Genomic DNA, 18,841 nt, shown 5'->3' on the forward strand with positions numbered 1-18,841 from the left:
GTATGTCTGGAAGATGCCAAAAGCCTTTTGTGTTTGATGTGAAAACTGGTGACTTCTACTTTTAAATTTCAGGGTTTTGACAATAGGTTTTTTTGGCTACGATCCACGGTGAGGTCAACACTTGTCACGTTAGTAATCACTTTCGTCAGGGCTTTCTGAGCGGGATGAGCAATCCGAATTAGGTCTTGTGTCACCAGGTGAAGATGGTGTTCTTGTATTCCACAAACGAATGGCTTTCCTGGGGTCAAAGTTCTTAATGTCTGGAGAATTCAACTGAATTATCAGGAGATCCGTCATGTCATCAGCCTTGACCTTGGCGTGCACTTGGGAGTTGGTGCGCTTCATCTGACTGAAGCCGCGTTCTGCCTCAGCAGAACTGGCGGGGAGGCTCAGCACCAGGTCCACCAGGGTCAGGATGTTTGGATACTTGTGCAAATAAACAGAATTCACAAAATCCCAGGTCAGTTTTCGGATATTCTGAAATCTAGGAGGAAAAATGAAAAATGTAAATGTTGGCGACTCCTCAGTGTTACCAGATATGTGTTACGTGTCAACGGGGGCTGCTCAGGCTCACCTAGCGTAAATCTCTAATTTCAACATGCTCCATTCTGTGTCCACTTCATCAATTTTCACCTGAGCAGCTTCCAATATTGGTTCGTAATGTGCAGTCAGGATGGACACCTCTTTTTCTCCAAATTCTGCCATCAACACACAAAAGGGAAAGTCACATTTCTGAAAGACGCTCGTATGGACGATCAAGGAAGCAGAGGCTCTGAGCCCGTGCTTATAGGTTACCTTGCTTTATCTTTGCAGGCCACAGTTTAAAGCTTCCAATCGTGGTTGCCTTCACCACATCTTGGCTAGCATCTCTGAAACAGCCTTGCAGCCTCTCGATAAGATGTGTTAAAACCATGTTTCTCACGTCAGAAATGTTTCCCCTTCCTCCGAGGCAGTTACCATGAAAATGTGTGACGGATTCCACCCGACGTTCTTTTGGCCCTGGTCTGGGTGGGAAAACAAATCCCCCCCAACAGACAATTAAATGCAAAAGCACCTGGCAAATGATTTCCCAAGTTGAACTGTCTAGTTCGACAGACCCTCCGCATCCCTGACTCCTCACCTTGTTTGATATATTCTGAGCATTTCCAGCGTGGACTCTAAGGTGGCAAATATATCAGCAATTGAAGAATTTCTGTTCTGAATGATGTGGGACAGAAGGCTTAGGACGTTAATGACATCCACCAAGAAGTGGACAAATTTAACAATGTCTGCTTGGAGAAGGACATCTAGAAGTTCTTTGGCTTTCTGATGACTCGTGTCACTTCCGCCTTCATCTGTCTGTAACCAAGGGTTGGGAATAAAAGAGGGGTTTCTCTTTCTCACAACTATGATGTCAAATTGCTCCATAAAAGGATTTTCTTTATTCTGAAAAACTAAAATAGTAAGGCGTTTCAAAATTACTTACCGAGAGCAGGTGCTGGACAATTGCTGGATACCCTTTGAGAAAGTTCTGGAGGGCAGCCTGTAATCCCCGAAGCCACCTCCGGCCATCTACTGGAGACGGCGTCCCAGATCGAAGGGGAAGGCTTTTGAAGGCAGTTATCAGAGAACTTGTGGGAACGGGAGAATTGTGATGGAAGCGGTGAAGGCTGTGGAGAAGGCTCGTGACGTCGTTGTACAGGGGAACGCTCTGGAACACCGCCTTGTAAGACAGCTCAAGACGATGGGCAAAGCAATAGACGGCCAGCACACGTGGCTGGAGGTCTCTTAAAAGCAGGGCCACCCTGCGATTCTTCTCTCCCTCCGGGCCAGGGGCACCGTCACTTCCGAAACCAACCAGTTTCTTTGCCCAGTCTTGGTTTGCCAGCCGAAGTTGAAGATTTCTCTCCAGGGTTTTCTCGATGGCCTTTTTGATCCCCGGGGGGTCCTTCTCTTCCACCGTCTGTACCCCAACGATTTGGCAGTGCACCTGCCCTGCGCGTGCAAACTGCACGTACACAAGTTCAGCCTCCTCAACTGAACTGTCTGTCATCCCGTCCCTGATGATGGAGAAGAACTTACTCGTTTGTAATTTCTCTCTCAGAGTTCTCCGTTCTACTTCAGCGATAAAATATGTAAATGTTCTGGCTGATGTGTTAGTTCTGAATACCGGCCCAAGATCCACGCCCTTCATATCATCCAACGTGCACATCCAGATGAAATCTTCGAGGGGCCGTCCGGTCTTGGCGATGGCGTGGCAGGATCGGAACAAGTTCTCCACCCTCCCCAGGGTGACCTTGCTCATGGCCCTCACCATCAGCTCCGTGGGAGCTCTGCTCTCTGGAGAACCGCTTGTCGCTTCCGTGAGCGAAGCCTTGGCGTGAGCCTTGCTGAGATGATGCGCGTTGAGAAATTCAGCCCTGAAGTTGTCGGTGCCGTAAAAAAAGCTCACTTGATTTCCCTTTGACCTCACTCCATGCTTACGACACAGGCCGCAGAACATGATATTCAGTATCTCATCATATGCAAGCCATGGGTATTTTTTAAGCCAGATTTTCAAAAATTGATTGTTCTTCTTTGGAAGGTAGTGGTCAAGCCTCCGAGGCCTTTTCTGCTTTTTGGTGACTCGACACCCGCCTTCTGGAGGATCCCTGTCTTTAAAATAACTCAGTGTTGTTATTTTAAGTAATCACCCCTACTGACCTGCAGTGTTGCTTAATCCCTGTCCCTCCACGTTTGCTCTTCAATTCCGGGAAAATTCTAGCGAATGCCTACTACTTATCAGGTCAGTGCTTTATATCTCTTAATCCTCAGGTTCCAGTATCTCGATTTTATAGCTAAAAAAGTGGACCAATTCCTAGGAACGATCACCATTTTGTGGATTAAAAAAAAAAAACCCTAGGGCACAGAGAGGTTAATTAACGTGTCCAGTGTCACAGCGGCCATCCGTGGGGAGTGGGGGTTCACCAGTAGGCAGTCTCACCCAGCCCCCCATATTTACACACTTCACAGGACAGGTTTCTCCTGTGGCAAAGGCTGCCATGGTCTCCTCTCCTCTAGAATCTGTTACTCTGCTCAGGAGAGGGACCCTGCCTTTGGCTGTCATTTCCTTCCCATGGTGAGAAGAAAGAGTCACAGGCGGGCCGTGCAGGGCACTGTATCTGCTGGGTTTGCTCTGACACCTCATCCCTCCCACCTCAGCCCCACCTTTAGTGGCGGTGGCAGAATCAACTTGCTACCAACAGGTGGTCCTTTTTGGGTGTTTTTGTAAAGGGATGCCTCACGCCTCATCTTTTGCTTTTCCCTAAAGATCTCAGTTTTGATTCTCATTGGATTATGTGTCAGAGAGAGGAATATTGATTTATCTGGATGGATGAAAGGACAAAATAATTACACTTACACAAAACGACATCCTAAAATCCCAGTTTCTCCCTGAAGGCAGGGAGCCTAGACCATCAATTTCCCTTCTCCTACAGCTTCGGTGAGACTCCTCATCAGTAGATGACACAGTACCTATTTCACAGCACAGTGCAACTGGGAATGTGTGTTTGTGCAACGTTATATTAAAGCAGCTCATCTGGACACACACACTTGGTGTTTCGCTTCACTTCACTGCTTTAGGGTCTCAGACTTTCACTCCTTGACTGGATTTTAAGCTCTTCTTTTTTTTTTTTTTTGCTGTTTCTTGGGCTGCTCTCTCGGCATATGGAGGTTCCCAGGCTAGGGGTTGAATTGGAGCTGTAGCCCCCGGCCTATGCCAGAGCCACAGCAACACAGGATCTGAGCCGCGTCTGCAACCTACACCACAGCTCATGGCAACGCCTGATTGTTAACCCACTGAGAAAGGGCAGGGTCCGAACCCGCAACCTCACGGTTCCTAGTCGGATTTGTTAACCACTGCGCCACGATGGGAACTCCGATTTTAAGCTCTTCTGACAGAACCACACTTGCTTATCTGCTCCATCATGTGTGGGATGACCTCTGGTCACTAGGTGGTTGTTTAAGAAAATAAATCTCCTTTCTGAATTGATTTTCTTTTTTTTTTCATTTTAGGCCCACACTTGTGGCATATGGAAGTTCCCAGGCTAGGGGTTGAATTGGAGCTGTAGCTGCCGGCCTACACCACAGCCACAGCAATGCCAGATCCGAGGTGCATCTGCGACCTACACTGCAACTTATGGCAATTCGAGATCCCTGACCCACTGAACAAGGCCAGGGATCAAACCTACAACCTCATGGACACTGTGTCAGGTTCTTAACCCACTGAGCCACAACAGGAACTCCTGAATTGATTTTCTTGATTTTGTATCTCTCAAAATCTTTGAATTGAAAATTTTGCTATTAGTTAATCTGCCTCTGCTTTTCTTAGCCTACTTGCATCTAACTTTCAGCTTGCCTTTTACTTAGTCCTTTTATAGTTGTTGTTAAAACAAAGCCCTGTTTTGTTTTTTTCGCAACTCCTAAGTATTGCTGTTTTCATTTAAACCAAGCCTCCTTGTGGTTGGTACCTACTGCCTCCATCGTCTCACCTCCACTTTGGGTAATTTTCTTTTCTTTCTTTTTTTTTTTTCCTTTTTTTGGTCTTTGTAGGGCCTCATCTGTGGCATATGGAGGTTTCCAGGCTAGGGGTCTAATCAGAGCTGTAGCCGCTGGCCTACACCACAGCCACAGCCAGCACCAGATCCGAGGCATGTCCTTGACCTACACCATAGCTCACAGATCCTTAACCCACTGGATGAGGCCAGGGATCGAACCTGCAACATCATGGTTCCTAGTAGGATTCATTAACCACTGAGCCATGACGGGAACTCCTCGTTGGGTAATTTTCAAGCCTCTCAGCACCAGGCCTTTTGGGCCATGCCTGGTGCCCATACTTCACGCAGGAACTCTGGTGGATCCATGAACAGATGCATGACCAAAGCAGACTCTTGTTGCTAAAGGAGAGCTTTCACTACTGATCTAGCTAGCTTTTATGTTTTTAGTTTTATGGGAAGAATTGTCCAAAGAATGCTCCCTTGAATTCTGAGCACACACTTTCATTTGCCTAAGGTGAATTCTCTGGCTTCATAAGAATATGTTTCCTCCTGAAGAGACAAGAGACACATAAAACTGCCCAGCCTTACTAGGTCCAAAGGCTTCTAGATCTGCTATTGCATTTCTGTGATCTGAACCCGAGCCAGCAGGAGGAGTCTACCCGCTGAGAGAACCACAGGGTGCCTGGAGGCCACACTCCTTTTTGCTCTAATTCCTAGATTTTGCCACCTAGCGAGAGATATACCTGTTACTAACATCGATCTCTATTAGACCTTTTCTAAGAACTCTTTCTGCATTTCTTGATTTGTATAAAGATCAGATTAATTTAATTTCTTTTTTCAGATCAAATTGGGGGCTTTTTTTTTTACCTGCAAATAAATAGTATCATAGTTTGAAAATTTTCTCAGAGATACTGAGCCTAGGAAAACCTACAGAACTTTCTAATTACTCTTTTCAGGCAATGACCCAGGTGCCTCACCCCTGCCCCTCGGTTAGTTGAGGTTTTGGGTGGAGATGGTAGCACCTGATACTCTGAGATACAAACACAGAATATCCTCCCTCTAATCCAATCTCCACATCCTTTGGCCCTTAACGCCTTTGATGATTCTCTCCTGGAAGTCCTTTGGGTGCCACTTGAGACTTAACAACTTGGCCACAAGATCTTTGTGGCCCTCATTTCCTGCTGCCCACCCTGACTGTCTGTTGCCTGTTCCCTAAATATGTCATGCAACCATAAAACCCCAATGTCAATTCCAATTTCCCCCATGCCTGGAATCCCCTGCCTCTGCTGCTCTTCCTGGAAGGTTCTGTCCGAAAGTTTCCCATGGGCTAAACCGTGTGCTGATCTCCACGGGCAGCAACAACTACTTCCTCCTTGAATTCCTGTAAAAACCATATTGCTGGGTGATCTAGTTTGGCCACTATAGCCTAAAGTTCCTGAATCTGTTCCCTCTGTCTCTGATACCAGTTACTGAGTCTAAACATCGCTAAGAGGGGTTTGAAGGAGGGATTTTTGTCAGCTTTTAGAGCAAAGTTACAGGCCATGAAACAACTACACACTGCTTCTCTTGAAGAAGGAGTGAAGGTATAGAATTTTCTGGACTGTGTTTTCTCCAGCTAGCTTCTCAGCAGAAGCCCAATAGCTAAGAACTGAATCTCTACAGACATTACATGGAGTACTGATGAGCTTACAGGGAAAAGGAGTTCTTATGGTTTAAGTGGGGAGATTGGAACTAAAGTGTTCTGGTTTCAACAGACTCCAAATTGCTTCCATTGGTGAAGGGCTGTCTTGCTGATGTGCTTGGTACTTGATGTTTGGGACAAGATGTACCCGCCCGGAGATGACTGTGGTACACACACAAAATGCTTTTGTTTTGGATGCTTACAGTCCCCAGGGAGCTATGTAGCTCATGGTTCAAGTTCCACGAGGTGTTGTGGTTTTTTTCTGGGATTGTTCTAGGGTAACACTGCAGGTGCCTCTTAGGATATGGGTAGCTTCAGGATACAGAGCTAACGTTTTGGATAATAATAAGCATGGTTCGTATCAATATTGTACAGTGTTACTTATGACATTATAATGTAATATGGCTGTTAATTATGTAATTAAGGGATGATGGTTTATATCACACTAAAATTGCACATTCTATGTGCCAGGCACTTTTAAAGCCCTTCAATTTTTAAAGCCTGTAATTGCTTTGATGCTTCAAACAACCTCATGAAATATCCCATTTTCCAGATGAGAAAAATGTGACAAAAAGAGATTAAATAACTTGCTCAAGATTATATCCCAGTCTTTGACAAGAGGTGGGTTTGAAAAGAGCCATCTGACTCTCCTCCCCATGGATGGGTCGTCTTCCTCATCCAGCCACGGGCAAGAAGTGAATAAACACAGAAATGCTAGATGGGGGCTGACCCCATGTCAATATCGGCTATTGCAATTCAGAAAATACTCCCTAAATCCCTTATGGGCTGGGGAGTATGCTCATGAGAATGACTCCTGGGAGAGTTAGGTGCAAAGAACGTCTTGGTGATTCAGGCTGTCTCTTACTTAAGCTGCTCCTAAAATTCCAAAGTATAGATCTTTGCTGGGTGGCAAGAAAAATGCTAGCATGACACGTTGTTTTATTACATTTTGCACGATCTTGTATGATTATCACCTGCAAGGTCATTTTTTTCTGGCACATTCGTGACAATCAACAAATAGTATTTCATGTCTAATCACTACCTTTACCAAAAGAGATTTAGAGTGATCACAAGTGGTAGGAGAGGAGTGATGAATATGAACATGGTCGAATATGATGCATTTTCAATTTTACACGATTTTCAGTAAGGACTGTCTTAATGAAGCTTAATTTTCATGTGGGTTAACCAATGCTCAGCAAAACTCTTAAGCTTTAGTTCTTTCCATTAGTGCCCTGATACTAGTTACTCAAAAGCATTATCCAGTCACTTGTTTTAATGAAAGATTATCCATTTCCCTCAATAATTTTATTCATGTAGCAAGGTTAAAAGTTACAAAATGTAACTTAATGACATTACCACTGGTAAAATAGCTAAAATATCTTGCTGTAGCTATAGCAACATGTTGGCTGTATGTGCAAATATGTGTTTTTCCCTAGAAAAAATTCACTTACTCATCATATTTTAATATATTTTAGTGAAGTTTGCATTTTAGGTATCATAAGTTGCATAGGCATATATGAAATACTATAAGAAAATGCTCATATTTCTTGGCTTAGAAAGAGCAGCAATTTTCAAGGTCAAGCAGGAAGTTTTGTAGGATTACACATTTAGAAATGTACCATTTTCAGCCAGTTGCTCTCCACTTTCGAAACTGTTATCACTTCAACTAAGACTGCCTTTTGAAATTATAGATTTCTAGGGTAATTACCAAAAATTGTTTTCCAATTCTTGGAAGAAATATGACAAAATCTTCATGTGAAAGATGGATTGGTGTGTATTCTTTAAGGCAGTGAACAACAATCACAAGAACGAGGAAGAAAGACCAAAGCCAGAGGATGTTGTTGGGGCCAGGGGAATGGGGAGAAGGATGGGAGGTAATTTTGGGGCTTCCTCGGGGAGGAGCAATGCCCACGTTCACTGCCTGACATCTAAGATGTCATCAGAGAACCTCTAATTCTGTGACTCTGGGATGCAGAAAATGGAATGATTATGATGATGCCTTCCCTTTATACATTAGCCAATTCCCAACAATGAATACTACTTCTATGGATAGACTGCACAATACTGTGCTAAGTATTTCACAAAAGGCACCATATGCAATATATACTCTTTTTTTTTTTCAAATAGTATAATTGAGCTAATAACAAAGAAAAGGGTTTAAACTCTCTGCCTGTAGATTGTAACTCATTTTGAACCATCAAGATCCTCCAATTGCATTATTATCATATAACTTTGTAAGTTCTGTATTAATTACAACTGTGCTTCTTAAATCTGGGTTAATCCTCCAGCTTGGGTGGGCAAAGGTGGTTCCCTGGACAGAGAGGCCTCCTCCTTTCCTACAGTTTATGCAGTTGGGGAAGGAGAAGCAGAGCAGTCCCCAACCTTCCCTTGAACATCCATACTCAGGCCTCCTATCTACTCATTTTCTAGCAGCTGTTCCCCCAACTTCAAATATCCCCTGTGTCCTTGCTGTCAAATCACTCTTTCCTTCTTTTAATTCCTCCCTCCAAGGTATTTTTCCACAATATTTTCCTGACAACCTCATGGCACACCGATTCTCCTTTGTATTCTTGAGCACTTTGATCAAGTTCAGATTCTATTCCAGAAAGAACCTAAATGAAAGTCTATATCTTCTTCTTCTTTGCCTGCTTTTTCAAATTACACTCGAACTCCCTAGGGCAAGTGGTTTTCCTTTTACATCTACTTTTCAATATGTATATATATATATAACTATCTCCCTCCTCCTCTCCTTCCCTTTCTTTCTTTCCCCTTCCTTCCTCTTCCTACCATACTTTGAAAACTGTTGTATTCTACTATACCCTGAAAATAGATAAATGTATCAGTTGTCATCTTTTAGTCCCAATGGTTTCTAGGGCTACTCTTCTAAGACACACACATGTCAAGTTATAGCTGATATTTGCAATTTATTTTTAAACTTTTAGTTGAAATGTATATTCCAATTTTGAGGCTGGACCTACGGATGTACTGAGCCTATCGTCATGAATACCAAAGATCTCTTTTGAAAGGGTTATGTGTGGCCGATCATTTTCCACCTACTCAAATGCTCCCAAAACACTTTGAATTTTGACTTGCTTCCAGTCACCCTAGTTTAGGATTACAGCAAATTATATTTCATGTTTTGAATTTTTATAGCTTTCTTATTATCTGTAAAAAAATAGTATGGATAAAAGAAGAGCAAAAGCATCTCTGAAGAAGGAAATATGTAATAAAAAGATATTGTGATGCCCATGCAATGGAAAAGAGGATGGAATCTGCCTGACTGAAGGACTGGTGGGATCTCATGCTCTGGCTTTATAATCTGGGATTTTTCTGTACCTGCTGATGGCGTTTTTTGTTTGTTTGCTTGTTTTTTTACCTGCTGCTTCCTTCCCAAATGCTGTCAACCTGAGTTGGTTACACCCACCACTGTAGTGTGTGTCTTTCTGTCTTGGAGGTATAGACCCACCCAAGCTGATAAACTGAACTGACAAGTGCCAAGGTAAGGGTCTATCCAGGGACATATGGTTACCCCTATTTTACCCATTGGGCTTAGCAAGGAAGTCTTCAGGCTTAAAGCCAAGTTTAGACTATTGAGATCTCATGTGGTTTTCTGGAAATTCTGAATTTTTAAAAATCAAGTGAAATACAACCATTATGAAAGTGGAATTGTGTTAGAACTAGACTATTGGTAGCTGATAATTCTCTAGGGAAACCTAATGATTTTTTTTCCAGTAAGTAGAAGATGTTGGAAGATAAACCTCTCTATGAGAGGCAACTTAGTTCAGTGAGAAGAGGCACGACCTTTGAACCTGAAGAGTCCTGAGTGATATGTGACCGTAGGCAAGTTCTCATGTGCTCCGTGACTCTATCCTGACCTACAAAGTGGAGATGATTACTCCACATGTTCTGTCTGAATTACTTGTGCTATCAATTGATGGAATTCATTGATGAATATCTGTGAGTGGAAAGATCCTGATTTTTTTAAAAAAAGCCTATGCAGATGCTACAGAGCCATAATGATAAAATACAAAGGGAATAAAGAATTTGTGTGCAGAAAATAACAGGTACACTTACACGTGAACAGATTTAATCAATTAAGCAAATAGGTGTTAGTAAGTGTTCTGCTCCTGGTCAATGAGATATTGAAGGAAAAGGAAAATATAAAAGCGAAATTCTCTACTCTCTGGTCTCCCTGGACCAGTGCAGGAGAGAGAAACACAAACTCATAATCTCAGTAAAAAACCTAAACTAGAAGTATGCACGGAGACTGTCTCTCAATGCGAGATGGAGTAATTCTAAAATTTACAAAGCAGCCTGCGGTGGGGGTGGGGAGCAGGAGAGGAGAATGACCAGGACTAAGGACCACCATCCTGCCAAAGTAATAACCACTGGTTTTCTTGAGTTAATTCAGGTCTATGTTGTATGATGCGAACATGAGATGGACTAGAATGAAGCAAGAGCTTATATTAATGCCACACAACAGTGCTGTTTGCCATCTTGGTTAATCTTAACCTTTTTTTTTGTGCTCTTTTCATAACAACTACTTCTCCTACCTTTAGGTGCTATATCTAAGAACTGATCTCGAAGGTTGTCAAGCTGCTCGATGGTCAGGGTGCCATTCTGCTCCTTTTCTACAGGTGGAGGACGAACAGGAGGAGGCGGGTCTGGAAAGACCTTGATATTGCCGTTAATGGAGAAGTCTTCTTGATCCAAATAAAGCTCATTCTGAATTTTGGTAGATGTTTCAATGTGATAGCGAGCTACCTCAGTTAATTTTTCCACACTGAAAGTGGAAAAAGGAACAGGGTGATCCCCACTAAAGATACTGTCAGATTATTAGACATACACACGGAGTTAACACATAACATAACTAAGTTAGAAAATCAATTAGCATGTTTAAAAGTTCTAATTTAATCAGTATGGAGATACCTTAGAAATCTATACATAGAACTACCGTATCACCCCGCAATCCTACTCTTGGGCATATATCTGGACAAAACTTTCCTTAAAAAAGACACATGCACCTGCATGTTCATTGCAGCACTATTCACAATAGCCAAGACAGGGAAACAACCCAAATGTCCTTCGATAGACGACTGGATTAGGAAGATGTGACATATATACACAATGGAATACTACTCAGCCATAAAAAAGAATGAAATAATGCCATCTGCAGCAACATGGATGGAGCTAGAGACTCACATACTGAGTGAAGTAAGTCAGAAAGAGAAAGACAAATACTATATGATATCACTTGTATTTGGAATCTAATATAAGGCACAAATGAACCTTGCCACAGAAAAGAAAATCACAGACTTGGAGAATAGACTTGTGGTTGCCAAGGGGGGAGGGGGAGGGAGTGGGGTGGTTGGAGAGCTTGGGGTTAACAGATACAAACTATTGCCTTTGGAATGACTTAGCAATGAGATCCTGCTGTGTAGCACTGGGAACTATGCCTAGTCACTTATGATGGAACCTGATAATGTGCAAAAATAGAATGTGTACATGTATGTGTAACTGGGTCACCATGCTGTACAGTAGGAAAAAAAAATTGTATTGGGGAAATAACTATTAAAAAATAAACAGAATAATAATAACAAAAATTTTCTAATTTCTCCTCAAGTCCATTTGTAAAAAGGTAAATAAATGTAAATTAGGAACAAAATATATGCTTTCATTACAAGGCTAATAGTCACACATTTTATATAAAGCTGAACAAAAAGAGATTTTACTAAGATGGTTTCACTAGTATTAGAACATATTTTACTATAATAAGCAAGATTTTTTCAAGAGATAAATATATCATTCTAAGTATTAACTGAAATAAGGTTATATAACAGAAAAACCTGTAAAATATGGTTGTTAGAATAACACATGTATTTGGAATCAGGACAAATTATATGTAAAGTCAGTCAAATTTGATAATGGGTTTCTAGAAAAGTGGCTTTTCTCTGACTTTACATCAAAGAGCTTGATGCTACCCAGGATACACCTGACAGAATGGACTGACGAGGTAGTCCATTGACAGTGCTTTGCTACCTTCTTGGAGAATAACAGTGCCCAGCTACATCGTGTGGTATGAGCAGCAGTAGTTTAGAACCACTGTGCTATGGTGGGGAGACGCATGGAAGCTGAGCTCCCATTCCAGACCCCTCTCCAGCCAGGGGTCCTTGGGTGTGTGACTCAAGCTGACTTCCTCATCTTTGCAATAGAGCCAGCAACACACAACTGCATACCTATGGTTATTAATGTGAAATCACACAGGGCATGGATTGAGGCTCTACTGGGGATTATAGTAATGGCCCTAATTAAAGGGCACTTTAAAGGCCAGAGAAGTTTTATACATGATCTTAAATACAATATCATTGTGTTATAGAAAGAATCTTCTTTACATCTTGCAATCAAGTTTGAACATGGCAGAGAAAAATGCCTATTTAATCTGCTCATATAGTTTAGGGATGCCAAATATTCATACACTACAAACCTTAAAAAATAGTATTAGTTGTTTTCTTTCAAGAGACTATCTTGATGTCCACTCCAATATTCTGTATTTGTGAATGTCCACATAGTATGTTTGATCTAGGTAGTTTTGCTTGATGGTGTTTGTGTGCAGAGGAGAGGGGCACTGGGTAGCTGTTGAGTTCACAACCCTGAGTGAGGAGGGACCCAGCCACAACCAGAATATCAAAATAAGTGCGCCATCTAGTGGAAGGTAACCAAGAGTAACCTCAAAAAGGGCTAGGGAAAAAAAATGCCAGGAAAATGAAAAGTGGAATTATAAATTCAAAGGATCTCCCCTTTTCTTTTTTTTTCTTTCTTTTTTCTTTTTTTTCTTATCGCTGGAGAATTTTTGCAAGAACCAGAACAGAAAGCATAACTGAACGGTTCTAGGTTTTAACTTCCTGTGGCCACATTCAGATGTCAGAGAGATAGATACACGCAAAATAGATCTGAGAAACATGAGTCTCTCTGATAAAAAAAAAGAAGCATTTAAACTCGACCACCACATAGATGGGCACTGCGAATCCTAAGGAAGGAAGGAAGATATGTTTTCGCTTGCAAGTGGCAGGCAGAGAACAGAACTGAGCATCACGGCTCCACGATGCTGATGAGTAACTGACCTGGCTCTTCCAGGAGTCAAATCATTTTAGGCATTACTGCAGCGAGGGCACCAGGCTGAGGGGTGTGTGTGCATGTGTGTGATTGCGTTTCCCTCTAGGGCAACAGATATAAAAAACTAGGCTGAGGATTTTAGAACAGAACTTTCATTATGAGACCAGGATGGAGAAAACAAACCACAAGGACCTTCTTCAAGCTGCCTCTGAGAATACTTGTCATTTGCATCCTAGGTTATGCAGCAGCTTCCAAATTTTCAGTCAATGTTTATTGCTAACTGTAGTGTAGCACAGAATCTAGGTCTAGTAGAAACCTCTAAAATAGTCTGGTTGGAGTGTTTTCTTTCGTAGATGAGGCCCTGTGGGGCCCAAAGCAATTATGCGTGCTGTCATTTGCGGACAAGGACAGAATCCCCATCTGTCTCCTGACTCTCTGATGAGAGCTCCTTCTGCCCTGTTGACCTGCCTCTTTCAGGGGAGAATGAAGAGGATGAGACTCACTGCCCGTCACTAGCAAAGAGAGTCTGGAAAGCCTTTGGAACCCGACAGACGAGCAGAACTGGCTGTCACAAGAGAAGCAGCCTCATGGGTCAGACATTCCAGTGAATGACTTCATCTCTCATTAACTGGCCCTGGCTAACAATACATCTTGCAGTAGCAAGATGTGGTACATTATACTAGTCCTAAAAATTCTTTTTTAGTTACCAATAATCTCACCTTGCAAACCAAGGTCCTCATTGAGCAGTGTGAAAACCAAACTCATAAATCATGTGCAAAACCAGACATTGCAGCAGCACCCTTTGATACACGATTTACTAAAAAGACTCAATACAAATGCAGATATGGTTTGCCAAAAGGTCAACATTTCTATCTGTGAATATAATTCACATTTGTAAACACCTTAAAAAATCTTCGTCAACTTTGGTCTTCGGGAATTAACAAAGTAAACATTTTTAAAAAGTTAAGTCACATGTCCTTTACCTGGCCATTTCATTCAAGTACCTCTCACCGAGCCACTTTTCCATGAGTTTGTATACATCAACCGCCTTCGTTACTAAATCTTCCAGGAAAGCCAACGCTTTTGTCTTTATCAGCTCAAGTCGGAACTGTGTGGCTCTCTCTATTTAGAGAGGGAAATAAGGATTTTTAAAATTGTATTATAAGTCATGCATTTTCTGATGAACCAAATTCAACTTTGAACCAATTATGCTTTAATTGGTGAAGTGTTAGGCACACATTTAACACACCAACACGGATAACTAATACCCTATCCCTCTCAGAAGCAAAACAAGTTGTGGTAGAGTCACTTGCCAGTTTATTTAAACTAAAATTATAACTCCGCTCCACATGTATTGCACTTTAGAGCAATATACCCTTTGGTAAATTGGAATGGTAAAGCACAAACAGATCATTTCTGAATTTCAAAGAGGGGAATGCTACTGAGTCTCTTGATTTCCCTTCTTACAACCTTGGGAAGGTGATGCTATTGTATTTCTTAGCACTGCGGAGAGGAGCGTGAAGCCCATGGTCCCAGGGCTCATTGCTATTCTGGGCACACAGCGAGGTCTGCAGATTTTCCTCTAAAACACGTCTGATCTTTCCGCTCTGCTTTTTCTAGTGCCACGTTTGGGCACAGATTTATGTCTCACCTTGGCTACAGCAGTGGCTTCCATCCTGTTCGCTTTCAGTTCCCTTCCCCACCTCAAATCCAAATCCACCTCCACCCACCCTAGAGTAACCTGTCTCACCTGCACGTGTGCTCACAGTTGCTTTCTGCTCAGAAGTCTTTGCTAGCTCCCAGAAGCCGTAAGAGGGGGAATGCAACTTTCTTGGCAGGGCCTCTGTCACCCTCAGCCTGCCTAATCACTCACCCCTTCCCAGGATGTGCCTCCGACTCCAGACCGGCTCCTTGATGGTCACCGAGTTCTTCTCCCATCCCTGCCCCATTCCCCACGTCCTTCCAGTTCAGCTCGAGCATGAATTCACCTGCTAGAAAGCCCCCCCTTTTTTTTGTCTTTTTGCTATTTCTTTGGGCCGCTCCCATGGCATATGGAGGTTCCCAGGCTAGGGGTCGAATCAGAGCTGTAGCCCCCGGACTACGCCAGAGCCACAGCAACGCGGGATCCGAGCTGCGTCTGCAACCTATACCACAGCTCACGGCAACACCTGATCGTTAACCCACTGAGCAAGGGCAGGGACCGAACCCGCAACCGCATGGTTCCTAGTTGGATTCGTTAACCACTGCGCCACGACAGGAACTCCTAGAAAGCCTTTCTTGACTCTTTCTATGTTCCCTTTGTCCTGTCTGCCCACATCCAATGTCACAACATAGCATAAGTGCTTGTTTGTATTTCTCTTCCTCTAGATTGGGTTTTAGTTTTGTCTGCGTGTTTTGGTTTGTGTATTTATGAGTATATTTATTTCAGCTACTATAGGACCTGACACATAGTGGAAACTCAGTAAACATTTACTGTGTGAACAAATGAAGTTAGCTACACTAGGAACCATGTACAGAATGAACTGAAGAGTGAAGTAGGCTTGGCTACTGAAAGCAGATGTGGCAAGGGGCAATGGGGACAAGTAAGTCCGTAAGATGAAACCCAGTATCAAGAATTTGAAACAAAGTAGCTTGTGTGGAAGGAACAGAAAGAAAATGTTGGTAGTTTGGCTAGGGAAGTATTAGAGCAGCATATTGAATTGTTATACAAATTTTTGATGTGCTGTTTCAATTTTCAGCAGCAAATAAATGTGTGCATAGAGGATCTTACTAAAACTTGAGGCTTTTGAGTACTTTTAAAAAATGGGGAAGTCTGACTTCCTGTGTTCAACATCCTTCAGATTTTGCTCTTGGGATTATGAAAGCAGGTGGTAGGAGGATGGAGAGAGGGGGCAAAAGGGGAGACTCAAGGGATGGATAGTATCCTCAGTGGTTAATTGTCATTGAGTAGTTCATGGGTTCGAGTTTACCCAAAGCTGCCGTTTTCTGGTTTTGTCCTCTAGCATATGGACCACGGTTTCTTTCCAATTAGGATACTTTGTCTCAGTTTTTTTATCTTTTCAAATTCCATTTTGAATTGTATTATAAGACAGCAGGAAGAGCCAGAAGGAGACTATGTCTTGTAAAATTTTTGCTCTCTATAGAGAAAGAAGTCCTTGAACACTGTTGATCCATGACTGGCTCTTCCACAGTCACTTTCAGGATTTGTGAGCCATTAGTCAGGACTTATTTTCCTGATGAGAGGCCTAAATTATTATAATAGAGAACCAGCTCCTTAGGCAGCCCCAAGCCTTCTTTCAGCCTGTAAAATCATACCAACTCTAAAATATTCCTTTTGTTTCTATTCTCTGAGATTCGAATGACTGCTGGTGCTCTCTGAGACTCTTCTCAAATTCCCTTTTTGCGATCCCAGCAGCCAATCATACAACAGCCAGATCTAGTCTTTATATGGTCATATGAAAATAGCCAACTGAGTGTTATACCTTTTAGTTGGTTGGCTTTGTGTCCTCGTAGACACAGTTTGAGCCAGTTATGGGCTGTTTGCCTCCTGGTCTCTTTTCTACCAAAAAATATCATCTGGAGTTCCCTTCATGGCTCAGTGGTTAGCAAATCCAACTAGCATCCATGAGGACATAGATTCGATCCCTGGCCTTGCTCAATGGATTAAGGATCCTACATTGCTGTGAGTTGCGGTGTAGATTGCAGATGCTGCTTGGATCCCACGTTGCTGTGGCTGTGGCGTAGGCCGGTGGCTACAGCTCCAATTGGACCCCTAGCCTAAGAACCTCTACATGCTGCCGGTGTGGCCCTAAAAAGACCAAAAAAAAAAAAAAAGAAAGAAAAGTATCATCCTAGTCCTTTCCAATTGCTACCTTCAAATTTCAGGGCAGCGAGATGTTCTTCCTTTATTCTGAGCCTCAGTTCGTTTTTTATTTCCATTTCGGCAATCTCCTCTACTGTTATTACAGGAGCAGATTCTGCCATAGGCGGGGATTTACCTGAAAGGGCAAGGAAATGTGTTGAGTTACGCGCCAACGTACAGGTATGCACAGGGAGACTTGGATAAAACGAGTACAAAGTGGAGTGTGCAGAGCTCTACATGTGTAGCGACTTGGAAAGAAGAGACCCTGGTCCAGACAGTGTGAGTGAAGAAATATTGGTAATCTTTCCTTGAGAATTCTCCAGGCGGTATCTGGCTGGGCACACTATAAAAACACCCCATTCGTATAGCATCATGGAAAAATGAGGCGGGTAGCTAATGCGGGCACGGTGACATGAGGGTGCAACTCAGAATCTGGGGACAGGAATGAGCGATCCCCAGCATTCCGTTAGCCACCTGGAGAAGCACTGCTCCAAAGGGATACCTGCACTGACCCAGTGTTTCCCAGGTCCTCATCTAGGAAAGGCCAGAGAACAACCTCAGATATGGCGCAAATGCAGCTGATGGTCAAGCATTTCTCATCTACTTCATTAACTTTTAACTAGTACTTAACTACAAGTGCTTACTGATTACATAAGAGAATTGGAAAATAAGAGTTTGTCAGTGTTTGTCTGAGAATTTGCCCATAGGAAATAGCGGTGTGATTCTTTTGCAGGCCCAGCTTACACGATTCTACTTAGTTTGAAACATCTTTCTCAAAGGTCTGATCTCTAGGGATGCAAATTTTGGGAAGAAGATACAAACTTTATATAAACAAAGAACTTATAAGAACATGTGTTCACTGCAATTGTGGAGGCAAGAGTAAGTTACCGAGGAGAGAGCTGTTAACCTCTCTGGGTTTCTGCTTTAACATTTGTAAAATTAAGAGATGGGACCCAGTCGATTATTTCATTAAAGTAAATGGAAGCATTACCTTCCAATGCTGTTTATTTCCTTTATGTTTACCATCTGAGATGGACCAAATTCACCTGTTTTTTTTTGTTTTTTTTTTATTGTGGTGCTACTCTTTCCTCTGCTTTAGGAGCCACCACTGCTCCCACACGCATCCTCAGGGCTTTGTCTGAACCCTACTCTGGCTGCTGGCGTGGACTGCATCTGGGAAGAATTTCCTCCCCTCCTTAGATGGTGACCGTGCTCTCCAGGGATCTGTACCTCCCGTGCTAAAGAATAATGATCGGTCCCTTGTCTGTCTCTGTTGTTAGACTCCAGCTCTGTCAGGGCAGGGACCACAGGGTTTTTTTGAAGTTCACCACGGTGGGTCGACACCCATTTTCATGGTGAGTGTAGCTAATAAACACATCATGAGCAATTGATTCATGGAGTGACTTTTGCTCATATGCTTGCATCTCTTCCTCACTGGCTTCAGGTCACAGCTATGAGCAGAAACATTCAGAGGGAGGGTAATGTTTGCGGTAGAGCTCACCCCTAGGGTTCTTTGGAGGTCTCCCCCAACCTAAGGTTTCTTTCCTCTAGATGTTCCTGGCTGCCTCCGAGGCAGAGTTTCAGGCAGGAAGCCTCCAGGAGATAAAGCCTTGTTTGAATTAAACCTGAAACCTGAATTTAAACCTTGACTTAAACCTGAAACTCACCTAC

At 42.7% G+C, this 18,841-nt stretch overlaps 1 protein-coding gene across 2 annotated transcripts in view; it reads right to left on the minus strand.

Annotated features, from left to right (window-relative positions):
- SPEF2 (sperm flagellar 2) overlaps positions 1-18,841 on the minus strand; it is a 174,072-nt gene that overhangs the window by 26,535 nt on the left and 128,696 nt on the right. Inside the window, exons 28-35 of one of the 2 annotated variants that reach the window (XM_047767236.1) lie at positions 17,181-17,306; positions 14,292-14,430; positions 10,749-10,978; positions 1,466-2,634; positions 1,121-1,338; positions 796-1,004; positions 575-698; positions 302-484 (exon numbers count right to left, since the gene is read on the minus strand). In XM_047767236.1, the coding sequence (XP_047623192.1) occupies positions 302-484; positions 575-698; positions 796-1,004; positions 1,121-1,338; positions 1,466-2,634; positions 10,749-10,978; positions 14,292-14,430; positions 17,181-17,306 (2,398 nt within the window). The remainder of the gene's footprint in view (positions 1-301; positions 485-574; positions 699-795; positions 1,005-1,120; positions 1,339-1,465; positions 2,635-10,748; positions 10,979-14,291; positions 14,431-17,180; positions 17,307-18,841) is intronic. The other variant, XM_047767225.1, reaches the window with a different exon arrangement.

Source organism: Phacochoerus africanus, chromosome 1 (genome assembly GCF_016906955.1).
Source record: "Phacochoerus africanus isolate WHEZ1 chromosome 1, ROS_Pafr_v1, whole genome shotgun sequence".
In the NCBI taxonomy this organism is placed as follows: domain Eukaryota; kingdom Metazoa; phylum Chordata; class Mammalia; order Artiodactyla; family Suidae; genus Phacochoerus; species Phacochoerus africanus.